Source organism: Lepus europaeus, chromosome 2 (genome assembly GCF_033115175.1).
Source record: "Lepus europaeus isolate LE1 chromosome 2, mLepTim1.pri, whole genome shotgun sequence".
NCBI classification, from domain to species: Eukaryota; Metazoa; Chordata; class Mammalia; order Lagomorpha; family Leporidae; genus Lepus; species Lepus europaeus.
The window spans coordinates 85,115,928-85,131,459 of NC_084828.1; the positions used below are offsets into that span (position 1 = coordinate 85,115,928).

At 42.2% G+C, this 15,532-nt stretch overlaps 1 protein-coding gene across 4 annotated transcripts in view; it reads left to right on the top strand.

Annotated features, from left to right (window-relative positions):
* The window catches only part of ATP13A3 (ATPase 13A3), a 101,327-nt gene that overhangs the window by 78,455 nt on the left and 7,340 nt on the right, over nt 1-15,532 (top strand). For 3 of the 4 annotated variants that reach the window (XM_062210032.1, XM_062210050.1, XM_062210042.1), the window contains 3 exons: nt 3,669-3,757; nt 10,058-10,138; nt 11,535-11,624. In XM_062210032.1, coding sequence (XP_062066016.1) covers nt 3,669-3,757; nt 10,058-10,138; nt 11,535-11,624 — 260 coding nt within the window. The remainder of the gene's footprint in view (nt 1-3,668; nt 3,758-10,057; nt 10,139-11,534; nt 11,625-15,532) is intronic. The other variant, XM_062210060.1, reaches the window with a different exon arrangement.

A 15,532-nucleotide genomic window follows, 5' to 3' on the forward strand; every position in this document is an offset into this window, starting at 1 on the left:
GTAATTAGAGGTCATTCAGTCCCAGTTATCTTGAGGGGAAGGAACAAGAGAGATATATTAGAGAAAAATATTGTATGTAAGGTGGGTTTTATTTGTGAGTCACCTCCGGGGGGGGGGGGGTGGAATCGAAGGTAGCCAGCTCCAAAGGGTGCCTTGTGTTGGTGCCATATGCTGTCCAGAAGATCTGGTGTCGTTAACAAGTCTATGTTACCATAAGCTGCGATGTATTTGATAACTCAAGTTTACATATTGCTTTACCTTTTGAGGACTTACCTCCTATCTGCTATTGCTGTTAGTGGATAAAATAATTTGACTCTGAAGACTTTACTCATGTTATTATAGTTTTGTGTATTACTTGAAAACAGAACCTAAATTTTTAGCTTAAGGAACATTCTCCCCTGGCCCAAAATCACCAACACAGAATCTATGTTGATAACAGCCTTCTGGCTTAGTATTTGCACTGTATAGGATTACCCAGTGATCGCTCGCAGTCTCTGGAGCTGAGAGCCATCTGGTGGACTTTCATACCTCTCTAATGTGAATACCTGACTTCCATTCTTGGCTAGATTGCTACTGATCTTCAAGTTGTGTGCAGTTATGTAAATCTACCAGCCTTCTACCTCTCAATTGTTAGATTCTCTTTTCTGAGTCTCTGCCCGCCTGTACTGCAACCTGTTTGTCACATAATGTCTTTTTGAATAATGCCTCTTTTACTCTCCAGGTTAAACAGATATATTTTTAATTATTTCTCTCTTCACATAGAAATCTTTTTATTTCCATTTTAGATTTTTAGAAAAAAGATCAAGGGCTAGCCTTGGGAGAGAAACATGAGATTTGAGAAACATGTTTAGGTAGATGGTCGAAGTTTGTTTCTGAATCTGATAAATTTTTCTTTTCCTCACAATATATGTGAGCCAGGAACCAGATCACAAATCTCAATTTGTTATAGTTATAAAAATACAATGATATTTGAAAATATTCTGAGAGAGTTATTTATTAAAATATGCTGTGGTTTTTTAAAGGTTTATTTTATTTGAAAGACAGAGTTACAGAGAGAGGTAGAGAGAGAGAGGTCTTCCATCTGTTGATTCACTCCCCAAATGGCTGCAACGGCCGGAGCTGCACCAATCCGAAGCCAGGAGCCAGGAGCTTCTTCCAGGTCTCCCACGCGGGTGCAGGGGCCCAAGAACTTGGGCCATCCTCCACTGCTATCCCAGGCCATAGCAGAGAGCTGGATTGGAAGAGAAGCAGCCCGTACTAGAACTGGCGCCCATGTAGGACTCTGGCGCCACAGGCAGAGGATTAACCCACTGTGCCACAGCACTGGCCCCAGAAATAAGCTGTTTTTCCATGCCTCTTTCTCTCTCTGGCATTTGCATTCTGATAATCTCTTTTTCACTTTTTCTGACTTTTTGTGTTCTTTTTTTAAAAAAATTTATTTATTTATTTGAAAGAGTTACACAGAGAGAGAGAGGTAGAGGGGTCTTCCATCACTGGTTCACTCCCCAGTTGGCTGCAATGGCCAGAAGCTGCACCGATCCGAAACCAGGAGCCAGGAGCTTATTCCGGGTCTGTCACGCGGGGCCAGGGGCTGAAGGACTTGGGCCATCCTCTACTGCTTTCCCAGGCCACAGCAGAGAGCTGGATCAGAAGAGGAGCGGCCGGGTCTCGAACCGGCGCCCATATGGGATGCTGGCACTGCAGGCGGCGGCTTTACCTGCTATGCCACAGTACCAGCCCTTGTTTGTGTTCTTGTAACTAGCATGATTTAGCCATAACTTAAATGATTAGCTTATTTATTATTTTAGTTGCTGTATTTATGGAGTAGATTGTTTCATTTTCTGCTTGCTCTGTAGTAGGATTTTTAAAAAAGTCTAGAAACAAATGCTGCTTCTCCTACATATGTTCCCCAGTTTTTTTCCTATTTGTCAGTGGCACAAAATAAAATTGCTTCCACACTTTTGGCATTAATATTAGTATAACTAACCTAAGATTACACACACATACTTTCTCACACATGGGCATTTGTGTGCATGTGTGTATATAGGTGTGTATATCATGGTTGCTATAGAACAATAAATACATATACATCTGGCTCTCACATTTAAAGACGGCATTGAGATCCTTCATTTACAGTCAGTCAAAAGTACATTAAATTCTTTACCCTGTCTGAAGGTGTCCATGACCAGGTTTTGGTTATAGTGGTCTTAAGCTGACTTCAAATAGGAACTTCTAAATAAATAACGAGATCAAATGGGGAAAAAAGTTTTTATGCGTGTTTGTGTACATGCTTAACAAAACATGAAAACACTATGAGCAGGGCGTCTTTGTTTTTTGCAAGGAACGTCAAAATACTGCTGGATGGATTTGCCATTCCCAGCTATCATAGCATGTTGTAGGTTAGTGTACTTTTTTTTTTTTTTTAAGCTTTATTTATTTGAAGGCAGAGAGAGAGAGAGAGAATCTATCTATCTCCCATCCACTGGTTCACTTCCCAGATGTCTGCGACGCCCGGAGCTGTGCCAATCCAAATGGCCACAGTGGCTGGAACTGGGTGGATTTGAAGCCATCAGCCAGGAACTTCTTCTAGATCCCCCCCACATGGGTCCTGGGGTCCAAGTATTCGAGCCATCCTTCTCTGCTTTCCCAGGCACACTAGCAAGAAGCTGGATCGGAAGTAGAGCAGCCGTTACTCAAACCTGTGCCCATGTGAGATGTTGGTACTGCAGGTGGCAGCTTTACCTGTTACGCCACTGTGCTGGCCCCAAGCTCACATTTAACATGGTCAACCCACTCAGTCTCTTGCCTTTTGGTTAACATTTTCTATGGAAGTATTCTCAGAGTAAAATCGCTGAAAGAATGGGATTCACTTGCCAGAGTACACTTTAAAAAAAAAATTTATTTATTTGAAAGTGTTAGAGGAGAGGCGTGGGGGGTGGGGTGGGGGAGATGTGTGTCTTCCATCCGCTGGTTCACTCCCCAGTTGGCCGAAATGGCTGGAGCTGCACCAATCCAAAGCCAGGAGCCAGGAGCTTCCTCCAGGTCTTCCCATGCAGGTGCAGGGGCCCAAGGACTTGGGCCATCTTCTGCTGCTTTCCTGGCTGTAGCAGATAGCTGGATTTGAAGTAGAGTTCCAGGACTTGAACCGGGACACACATGGGATGCCGGTGCTGCAGGCGGCGGCTTTACCTGGTATGCCACAGTGCCGGCCCCTGCCAGAGTACACGTTTAAAATCAGCTTTGAATGCCTTTATTTAGAATTGTGACATACCTAATACAGAAAACAAATGTTATTCAGTATCTTTACAATCCAACAGTAATCGTCATTAGCACATGCTTTGGATTATAATATGATTTTGCCATATAAAGTTTAATCTTACCTGTAGATTATATATTGGCTTGATTATAAAGTAGTTATCTGGGCAGCATGCACATCAATGTCAGTAAAAGTCTGTATCTCCTTTTGAAAGTGTTGTTTGTTTTCTAATACACAAAGCTTAGTGGGCTTTAAATATTTAATCACATCACATGTATACATGAATCTTTTGAGAGTCCTGAACTATGCTTTTATTCCAGAAAATAACAGCACATGCTTTCTATTTCAGTTGTAATTGGATACTTGCTTATTTAAAGGAACTTCCTAATTTAATTTTTATTTTCTTTTCCAGATTTTTTTGTTGTATCTGTGATCATGTTGTATGTTTTCATATTATTCATCATGTTGCACCCCGTGGCCTCTGTTGACCAGGTTCTTCAGGTAAGGTCTCACCTTGCTCGTTACCAATTTGTCTGGTGGCTGACAGTAATTTCAGTGTTACAGGAGGTTTAAATAGCAGCCAAATGAGAATCCTGAATGTTTGATGCAAGTGCTAAAGATCTATCCCCTTCTTGTGCTCCTGTGTTACTGGAGAAAGAGACCAAACTACATTTCTTTCTTCCAGCATCCCTTCTTTCCAGTTTTCTAAAATACAGGCGCTCTAATAAGAAGAATAAAGAATGCAGTTAAAACAGCCTCTTGTATGGGTTATCCCTGTTTTTCTCCTTCTGGTTCCATTTGCCTTTGTCTACAAAGAAATGTCCCGGGGTCTTTGGGAAACAAAAAAAGCTTTGATCCTGGTATCTGCCTACTCTTCTACTACTAGCATACTTCTTGAATGGGTCACACTCGCTGGCTGTGAGTTCTGCATTCTCCTCATGAAAAATGTTATGAATGCTATAATACTTGGTTTTTATACAAAAGGACAACCACACAAATATGTTGTTAAGCATAGTAATCATTAGGCCGGCGCCGTGGCTTAACAGGCTAATCCTCCGCCTTGCGGCGCCAGCACACCGGGTTCTAGTCCCAGTTGGGGCGCCGGATTCTATCCCGGTTGCCCCTCTTCAGGCCAGCTCTCTGCTATGGCCCGGGAAGGCAGTGGAGGATGGTCCAAGTCCTTGGGCCCTGCACCCGCTTGGGAGACCAGGAAAAGCACCTGGCTCCTGGCTTCGGATCAGCGCGATGCGCCAGCCGCAGCGGCCATTGGAGGGTGAACCAACGGCAAAAAGGAAGACCTTTCTCTCTGTCTCTCTCTCTCACTATCCACTCTGCCTGTCAAAATAAATAAATAAATAAAAAAGCATAGTAATCATTAAATAGTAATAACTTCTTGGATCCTGAAGCCCCTAAAAAAGTAACATCACCAATCAGGCCCTCTGATGACTCTTTTTCCAAACACTCTGAAGATCCCCTGTCTGAATTTTTTCCCCATATGAGGTACTTCAAAACATTTATGGAAAATAAAATTAGTAGATAATATGTATTTGCCATGTACTGTTTTGAAGACCCCCTCCACGGGTACTGTGTATGTTTGAAGTCATAAAGACTGTTTTGCTTTTGAAGTTTATGAAAATGGTACCTTGTTCTGTATGTTTCTGTGACTTGCTTGTATTTAATGTTCACTGCTGAAAGTATTCTCTTGTAGGAATACACACACCACCCCACTGTAATTTTTTTTAATTATTCTGTGTTGGTAAATAACTGTCGTTGTATCTTACCATGATTAACCATGCTGCTATGAACATTTCTTTTATATGTCACTTAGTGTGTCAAGATAATGAGGTACCATGGAGTTGGGGTAGAAGCAGTTCACTGTAGGTGAACTGTGCTGTAGAGAATTTAAAAACAGTGATAAAACCAGCAGAGTCTATCAGCTTTTAGATAATGCCGTGTACTAGCAAATTGTAAGGGATGTTAGTGATAATAAACTTTTCATTGTGACCAACTCTATCCATTAGGAGAAAGGGCTTCTCTGATTTACTGTAGTATAATTTTTATTTTATTTGAAAGGTAGAGAGACACAGAGAGATGGAGGTAGGGAGGTGAATGGATGGATGGATGTCCCATTTGCAGGTTCATTCCCAGTGCCCTGCATAGCTGGGGCTGGACTAAGCTAAAGCAGCAACCCAAATACTTGAGCCGTTGTTACTGCTGCCCCCCGGGGGTGCATCTGCAGAAAGCTGGAATCCAGAGCAGAGCCATTACTTGAACCCAGGTGCTCTGATGAGGGTGCCTCAAAGGTGTATTAACTGTGCCAAATGCTCGTCCCTTTAGTATAATTGTGAGCCTTTGTTCTTCGGCTTTCTTAAATGTGGTAGGTGGTTTCCCAAAGTGATTGTATTGATTTATACTTGTATTGGTATGTGGGATCCTATTGGATTCCATGTTTTTGCAATACTTGGACTCATCTGCTAGATGTAAAATGTTATCATGATTTTTAATTTGCTACTTACGTAAATTTTAAATTGCTGCTGGGTTCTGCAGTTTTTCTTGTTTATTGGCCATTTCTTTGCCTCTGTGAACCATCTGTTCATGCCTTTTGCCCATTTTTTTTTGTACTAGGGTGTTGGCTTTTCCTTATTTTGGGGAGTTTGTAATGTATTTGGCTATATATATATATATATATTTGAGATGTTCTCCTGGTTTGTGGCTTTCTACTTTGTTTTATAATAATCATTTAAGAAGCAAATTGATAATTTTTCAGTAGTCAAATTTAATAATTTTTTTTCCATATGTCAATTTTCCTTGTATATTAGTTCAGCAGATCTGTCTATTTCCAGGTTTCATGTTTAGTAGAGCTGATTTTAGATATAACATTTGAGATAATAAGTAATTTTTCCCCTTCTTCCCCCACTTGTGAATACCTGTTTGCTTTGGCATTATTTGTTCAGTACTGCATCTTTTTCTTTATACAGCATACCTCTTGTATTACTTTTCCATACATTGTATATGGCGGTCAGCCTGCAGGGCTCCATATTTTGTCCTGTAGCACTCTTCGTCTTTCTCTGTGCTAGTACCTCATTGTCCAGTTACTTTGACTTGCTGTGAGCTTTTGATGTGTAGTTGGGCAGGCCCCTGCCTCACCTCACACTGTTGCTCATCCCTGTCTTCTTGGCTGTTCTTAAGCTTTTCCACTTCAGCTTCAAGCCTACCTTGTCAGATAACAGAAAAAATCCTCTTGAATTCAGAGTTATACTATTTATCAATAAATCTGGATGAACAATTGATTAAAGTCCCTTTCCATGAAAAGTAACTCTTTCTGTTTGCTTGGATCTTCTTCAATACCTTTAAATAAGTCTGATAATTTTTTCCTTAAAGATTTTTGCACATTTTTTGTTGTACTTACTCCTAGACAAAGTTTTTGTTCTCCCTGGTAACTGCTGTTCTAATTCTTTTCATGCTGGCATAATCAACACAGTTGCCTTGGATATTCATCTTGTATCCAGAAGTTTTGTCACTTTATTCTGCTATTTTTTTAGGCTATCTAGGATTTTTTTTTTTTTTTGACAGAGTGGATAGTGAGAGAGAGACAGAGAGAAAGGTCTTCCATTGCCGTTGGTTCACCCTCCAATGGCCGCCGCGGTAGCGCGCTGCGGCCAGCGCACGGCGCTGTTCCAATGGCAGGAGCCAGGTGCTTCTCCTGGTCTCCCATGGGGTGCAGGACCCAAGCACTTGGGCCATCCTCCACTGCACTCCCTGGCCACAGCAGAGAGCTGGCCTGGAAGAGGGGCAACCAGGACAGGACCGGTGCCCCGACCGGGACTAGAACCCGGTGTGCCGGTGCCGCAAGGCGGAGGATTAGCCTAGTGAGCCGCGGCGCCGGCCGCTATCTAGGATTTTCTGTTTAGACAGTCACCGTATATAAATAATTTCAAACTATTTCTGACATTTCATGGTGCTTATATTTTCAGTATTTTCCATGTCTGTATTGGTTGTAGTGATAATGATAGTTTTACCTTGTTCCTGACTCCAGGGAGTGCTACTAACACCTCACTATTAAATTTATTTTACTTTTTCTATGGTTACTGAAATGATCACATATATTCCCCCCCTCCAAGAATATGGGGAATTATCGTGAATATACAGATGTTGAATTAACTTTGCATTCTTAACGTAAATCCAATTTGATCATGATGCACACTTTTCAAAACCTTTTGGATTGAGCAGACTTTATTTCATTTTGGGTTTTCGCATAAATGGTCAGACAATTTTTCTTGTATGCTGTTGGGTTGAGTGTTAAGTGCATTTTATGGAATGAGTATTCCATGGCATAGGCTTTTTTTCTATAATTTGGTCCTATTTTGATGAGTGTGTAGGTGGTTTCTAGTGTTTTGCTGTTATAAACAATGTTGTAATAAGTGCTTGCACTTCATCACAGACAGTGTATTTTATAGGCTGGGTATGCAGCAGTGGAATTGTGTGGTCAGAGATGGTCCTGGTCCATTTGCTGTTGCTGTAACAAAATCCCTGAAGCTGGGTACTACACAAAGAGGATTATTTTGGCTCATAGTTCTGAAGGCCCCAGAGCATGCCGCTGGCATTTGCTGAGTTTCTTGTGCTCCTCCATACATGACAGGAAAGTGGAAGGGCAAACAGCCATGTGCCAAAGAAATCACATGGTGAGCGAGGAAGCAAGGCAGCCCAGAAACCTGTGATAACCTGATGTCAGAATAACTGACCACTCTCCAGTGACTATGTTAATCCCTGCATGAGAGCGGAGCCCCCGGGACTTAATTACTTCCTAAATGTCCCGCGGATTTCAGCATGAGTTTTGGTGTGGACAGATCATTTCGAAACTGTGGCAGAGTCATTTTTATAAATACTGCGTTATTGACCTTTGAAGGGGTGGCCATCATCTCACTAGTGATGCATATGTGTTTTCTCGTGTGCATCATTGATGTATTTAGAGAAGCCCTTGGTTTTTTTAGAAAGAGAATTCCAACATGTTTATCTAGTTCAGTGGGTTTCTTTGTTTTTTTTTGTTTTTTGTTTGTTTTTTCTGTTTAATTTGAGAGGCATAATGGGGGGAGAGAGCACACGCATGCTTGGAAGTTCGCACTTCCATCTACTGGTTCACTCCGTAGATGACTAAACAGCCCCCCAGTTGGAGTGGAACTGGGAGCGAGAACTCAACCTGGGTCTCCCACGTGAGTGACAAGAGTCCAGTCACTTGAGCCATCACTGCTGCCTTCTAGCATCTGCATTAGCAGGAAGCTGGAGACTGGAACTGAGTGTTGAACTGTGGTTCTCTGATACAGGATGTGAATGTCTTAACTGAATTCTTAACCAAGATGCACATGCCTAAACAGTTTAAGCAAAGGAAGAAAAAAACCTATTTGTATTTTTCACCTGCCCACTACATCTCACAGCCAACATTTTATCTTAAAATAGTGTTACATCAGCTCACCTCCCACACACTCATCACCTACTCGGGTTTTTACCCCTGCCAATCTCCTGAAAGTGCCCTTATCCCTGGAATTGACAACCTTCTGGACCTTGTGGTCTCCAGCAGTATACAACTAGTAGCCGTGTCGTCATTTTTGGGACATGCCTAACCCCACTCTGACATTTTTTGATGCTGCCTTCTGGCTTTGTGCTGTATCAGCCTCATTCTCCGTTGTGGGTCTCACCTGCTCTGCCGGTTCTTTTGATGTTGGTGTCCCTTGTGTCTGTTCCTTTTCACTGCACGCTTTCAGGTGATCTCACCTAGCATGGATTTACCCACAGCTGCCAACAGTGTAGTAAAGTCACCCCGCCTTTGTACCCTCGGCTCAGCCTTCTTTCCTGAGCCTTAGTCCTGCGTGTCCTCCAACATACTGCATAATACATCTGGCACTGCCTCTAGTTTAACATTTTAAGAACTAAGCTCACCATGTACTCCTCCACAGTTTATCTGAGAGAGAGTTTTGTGTGGTCTGTTTGTCCTTTTTTCCTTCTCTCCACAGCCAGTCAATTGTTGGATTCTGTTTTCTGAAACTCTGTCTTTGCTGAAAGCCCATTTTATTTTTTAGATTTTAGAAATTAATCAGATTTTAAAGTGAATTTATTGAATTGATCTACATAATTAAAAAAAAATTTGAGGATGGGGAGAGGGGTGAATCCTTATCTGCTGTTTACTCCCCAAATGCTAACAGTGGCTGGGCCTGGGCCGGGCTGAAGCTGAGAGTGAGAAGTTCAATCCAGGTGTCCGCTGGGGGTGACAGGAATCTAATCCCTTATTCCTCAGCACTGCTGCCCAGGGTCTGCATTAAGGAGCCAGAACCAACTATTAAACTCAGGTGCTCCCATATGGGACATGTGTATCTTAGCATATATGAAGCTGTAGGCTAAACTCTTGCCCCAACTGTATAGTTATTTTATGAATTTGTGTTTATAATTATGTGAGTTTAATCAGTACTTCATGATTAGATTGATGTCTGCTTCATTGTTTAAAAACACGTAGTTTTTATTTTTAAAATGGGGCCGATTGGAAGTTTATGATCTGGTAGAGAGCATGGACTTTTGGGTATGAGTGAATAGGATTTGACCCTAACTTGAGTCACCCTTCTTAAACCTTGGGTTACTTAAACTTTGCGTTTGTCATTTAGAGAAGGTGTGTATCCTATAGCACTGTGAGGGTTAAGTGGATAATGTGTGAAGGTATGTTGTACATAATAGGAATCCAGTAAATTTGGAAATTATAATGCTGTGGTGTCTTTAAGTACAACAATTTTAACTTTGGAATTGCTTGTCTTGCAGATAGTGTGTGTCCCATATCAGTGGCGTATAACCATGCTCATCATTGTTGTTGTCAATGCCCTCGTCTCTATCATGGTGGAGGTAAGCGCTTCAGATAGGTTCCTGGCTACCTTGTTGTTTGGGGGATTCTTGATGATTTCATGGTAGATGAGGGAGAGAACAGATAACATTATGGATGCCCACAGAGTTAGATTTCATTCTAGGCAAGTTCACTTAGCCTGCTCTTATGACCTTTTTCATGAACTGACAGTAGTCATATTAAGGCATGTGACTTAGCTGCATGCATGCTGGTAGGAGAAAGTGAATAGGTAGGACTGCAAGGATTAGTGATGAGTAGATGGGGAGAAGTTTGCTGCCCAGGTAGCCTATGCAGGAACTGATTTCCAGTGGCTGGGAAATCAGAGTAGGCATGTCCCTTCTGCGTTGGACGGGGCTTTCTTCAGGAACTAAAGTAAATGTTAATAGTGAGCTTACTGAAAATATGAAGTTATGACCATGATGGACTTACCTAATTTCACTACTGACTGCTGGGTCTTTCTCCTTGGTATTTACTTTTGGGTGACCACTAGAGGTCTTCCATATGCTGTGTTTCATTGTATATCGTGCAGTTACCCTCCTGTTAGGATTGCCTTTAGGTCAGCATCTCTAAAAGGAGCTAGCAGTTCTCATTAGCTGCGTATTAATCAACTTTTTGTCTGCGCTTAGAAGTACTGTTACAGTTCACTCCCGCTGTAACAATGTAAGAAATGGAAGAGGGAGATAACCGTTGGAATTTTTAAATGAACAGTTTCATAATGTGGGCTTTTGAGTTAAGATTGAGTTATTTGTAATCACCCTAGAGTGAGAAATGATACTTAATTTCATTTGTCCCCATAAAAGATGATTTGGTATTTAAATTTGAGATGTGGTAGACAACATGGGTGTTATGGAATTGAACTTTTTAAGTTGCCCAGTGCAATCTTTTTGGTTTTTTTTGTATTAATGCTAGAAAATCATCTAAGGTATTATAAAAATCTTCTGTCTCTAAAGTATAAGTTCATCTTTTCACTCAAATATAATCTGGTTTTACTGTCTAAGGAATTATTTGTATCAGATGCTGGGGAAATCATACATATTTATACATAGTTATATAGCTATATAATTAATAGATACTAAGTAAAAATAACTCATTGTTAAGAAAAAGGCTTCAGATGATAAGGATTGCTTATTAAGGGAAAGCCCTGCAAATTCATCTAAAAGTCATATTTTGTGGAAAATTTAGGAATCCCACTTTATCAAAAATTTTATGATGACTTATATTTGTTACAAAAATCCTTTACTCTTTATCCTTTAGTAGTGTTAACTGAAATTCTCTGTATGAAAACCAAATCATGTTTTTCACTAATGATACAACATTGTGTGAGTGTTTTGAAATGTGCAGGTTAATAAAGGATGGCTTAGTCATTTTTAATTCTTAACTCACTGGAATGTCTCTCAGAGCTTCTTCCTTGACATGGTCCTTTGGAAAGTTGTGTTCAGTCGAGACAGACAAGGAGAACCCCGCCTCACCACCACACAGCCTCCACAGGTCGGAAATCCGCGCTCGCTGCCAATTCTTCACGTGTTGTGGTTCTTTGAGTTGTGTGCTCTGCTTTCTCCAGAGTCTTCTGTTGTGTGTCGCTTCAACCTTTTTCCTTAACGCCTGGCATTTTGTTTCCTGTGTGGAGCCCTAGAAAACTCACGGCAAGCATTTGTTACAGGCTTTTCGGGGCTCCAGAAATTTCATAATTTTCTTTTCCATTCCAATCCTGATCTGTGTGTTGTGTCAAGAACTTATTCTCAAAGATGAGTGTTAATCCTTCCACTTCTGTCTGCTTTTAAGTTTTTTGTTTTTTGATTTCCATGAGCCCCATTAGAAGCTAAATGAGATTCATGTAAAAGTTTAAATGGAAATTGTTCTTCTTGGATCATAGTCTAAAGGCCAAAACTTTGAGGAATTATTTCTATTTGTTGTCAGTTACTGTGCTTTAATTCTGAGTGGCTTTTTGGCTTTTTCCACAGTAGGTCTGTCATTCAGAAATTGGTATGTACCACATTAAGACTTTTAAATAGCCTGTTTGAAAGGTATGGCCAGCTTTGTGGTAACAAAAAGAAGAGAAACAGACAAGTAACCATATTTCATAGTGTTAAGATGTGAACATGTGGCTCTTGATAGGAAACACAGATTTGACTTAATTTTGAAACCAGTACCATTGAGTCAGAGCTCTGGGAGTCTAGAGAATGTGTGTAAGATCTTGCCCCTCACTGTCTTTCCCGTTGGTGCTTGAGGGTGATAGTGTGCTTCACAGTGTGGGTTCAAAACCTTCCACTCAGGCTGGAGCCCCAGAGAAGCTGACAGTGGTCAGGATGGCACCCTGACATCTCTGAGCTGGGTCACTCTCTTATTGTTAGCCTTCTTTTACCTCCGTGGCAACTTCCTGAGCTTCATTTTGGTAACTCAGCAAGTTGGATGTAGTACCGCAGGGTTGCTTGATAAGAGGCCTGCAGGGGGCTGTTCTTTCTGATGCTGTGTGATGCAGTGGTTGTGTAATGATGGGATGAGTCTGGAATCAACTTCAGTTGCTTACTCACAAGGCCTTGTAATACCCAGTTGGCCTTCTTATTGAGTATGACCAAAACTGTACTGGGGGCTCAAATCCCTTAGCTAAACCCCCCTGAGTCTGTATTTTTTCCCTTTGGGTTATCTCACTCTGTTACCTAAAACAGTTAACTTTAGCTCATATCATCAGGCCTGTGTGAAATGTTTGTGTTGGCAAGGCAGGCCCAGACCTAGGAAAACATTTAAGCTGAGTTTTTAGGTTCTCCAGCAAGATCTCTGTTGATCCAAAAAAGAAAATAACATGTTCTGGAAAGGAACTATATTCAGATTCAGTCAAAAATGAGTGTTATAAAGTTTTTTAAAAATATTTGAATTGGAAATCCCTCCTCACTTTTCAACCAAAATTAAATAGAAAATCCTGTCATTTTGCTAGTTCTTTGTTTTCTAAAAGTTTAAGTATTTGCCCTCCTTATTTTTAAGAGCTCGTGTCTCTCATGTGCAGTCCATGGTCTAAAGTGTGCAGGAGAGAAAGCAAGAGTAGAGTGGTCCAGAGTAAGTAGGCTCTTGCTTGGCCCTTTTGTTGACCATTCTGAGAATCATCAGGTAGACATGAACCTCAGCTGTCCATTTCTGTGGTGATGATTAAGAAAGCTTTTTAAAATTATTGGCTTTAGAAAAGAGAGATCCTAATGAGAACGTGTTAGCACAGAACAGTATACTTTCATCTTATGATACTTTTTAAAGAAATTATTTGAAGGGCAGAGTGGCAGAGAGAGGGAGAGAAACTAAGAGACAGAGATCTTCCATCCACTGGTTCACTTCCCAAATGGCCGTAGCAGCCAGGGCTAGACCAGGCCAAAGCCAGAAGCCTGGAACTCCATTTGGGTCTCCTTTGTGGTAGCAGGGGCCTGAGTACTTCAATCATTAGCAAGGAGCTGGCTCTGAAGTAGAGCAGCTGGCACGCCAATGTGGGATGCTGACGTTGCAAGTAGCAGCTTAACCCACTGTGCCACAACACCGGCCCCCATTCTTCTGACACTTCTGTGTGCAGTGTGGTTTCACTGTTTGATTTGTATGACCCATCCAGAGCCAGTCATTAGCATAAGGCTGTGTTGCCTAGGCAGGGCAGTTCTCATTCCCCTAGAGATGTTTGGCATTGTCTAGACACAGGGTTGGTTAAGAGAACAGGGTTGCTGTTGGCTTCTAGGACATGGAGGCCAGGGTGCTGCTAAGTAAGTACCCTTTAGTCCACAGCCAGTCCCTCACCACGAAGGGTAGTCTCTCCCAGGCCCTCGGCAGTGGCACTGGTGAAGGTGGAGAGGGATTTGTGCTCTTAGGGCTTCCCTGGCTGGCTGCTGCAGCCCTGCCTGCCCTGCAGCCCTGTTCCATACCTGCCTGTCCTGTGCTCTTCTTTTCTTCCAGGAAGCCTTTGAGGTCTCCTCAGATTGCAGCTTTCCACCAGCCACATTAATGTCGAGGAACTTTACCCCTTTCCTTTTCTGTAGGTAGGGACCAGTGAGTTGGGTTGAAAAGTTTGAAAGCTAAAAACCTGGAATTAGGCTTTGGGCTTTCAACAGTTGAATTGGGAAGTCAGCAACCTCACCTGGAAATCTTTAGTAACGATAGCCCAAATCCTTGACTTATAAGGTACTACATAACACTTCTGATATCCTGCTAATCTTAACGTATTTCTAACCCCATTTTATACACGAGGAAACAACACTGAAGAGTGGGCGTTTGGGGCTGTCCCTGTGGCGTGGTGGGTAAAGCCACTCGCCTGCAACACTGGCATTCCATATGGGTGCTGGTTTGAGTCCCAGCTGCTCTGCTTCCAATCCAGCTCCCTGCTAATGTGCCTGGGAAATCAGCAGAAGATGGCCCAAGTGCTTGGGCCCCTGTCACCCATGTGGGAGACCCAGAAGAAGCTCCTGGCTCCTGGCTCCTGGCTCCTGGCTCTGACCAGCCCAGCCCCAGCTGTTATGGCCATCTGGGGAGTGAACCAGTGGGTGGAAGACCTCTGTCCTGTTTCCCTATACTGCCTCCTCCACCTTCCCATAACTCTACCTTTCAAATAAATTGTTTTAATGGACATTTAGCTTAGTGGTCAAGATGCCCACGGCCCATTTAAGAATACTGATTTAAATGCCAGACTCCAGCATCCTCCTCATGAGATCCTGGAAGGTGGTGTGATGGCCCAAGTGCTGGGTCCCTGCTACCAACTTGGGAGACCTGGATTGAAGTCTCAGCTCCTGACTTTCTCCCAGTCCTGGTGCAGCCCCAGTTCTTGAGACATTCATGGAGTGAACTAGCATATGGGAGTGCTCTCTTTGCCTGCCTGTCAAATAATTTTTTCTAAAAAGGCATTCAGTCAACTTGCCAATGGTAAGTACCAATGCTTATCTAAGGAACCAAGGTTTCTGATTTTTTTTTTTTTAAGATTTATTTATTTATTTGAAAGAGTTATGCAGAGAGAGGTAGGTGTCTTCCATCCAATGGTTCACTCCCCAGATGGCCTCAGTGGCTGGAGCTGTACTGATCTGAAGCCAGGAACCAGGAGCTTCCTCCTGGTCTCCCACACGGGTGCAGGGACCCAAGGACTTGGGCTATCCTCCACTGCTCTCCCAGGCAGGTTTCTGATTTTAAGAGGAGCATTTTCCACTTTCCACATCACCTTCTGTGTATCATGGGACCATAAGGATGTACTCTAATATATAAGTATCAAATGACAAAATGAAGGCAAACAAGCTACTGGTCGCGGTGTCTGCTTTAGGATGGATGCTGTGGAGGCATTTGTATGCCTTCTCTCTTGTCACCACAACCTTAAGAGAGAGGAATATCTTGAGGCTCTCTACCTCCACTTTCACAGATGAGGAACAGTATAGAATTAGAAGCTGAAT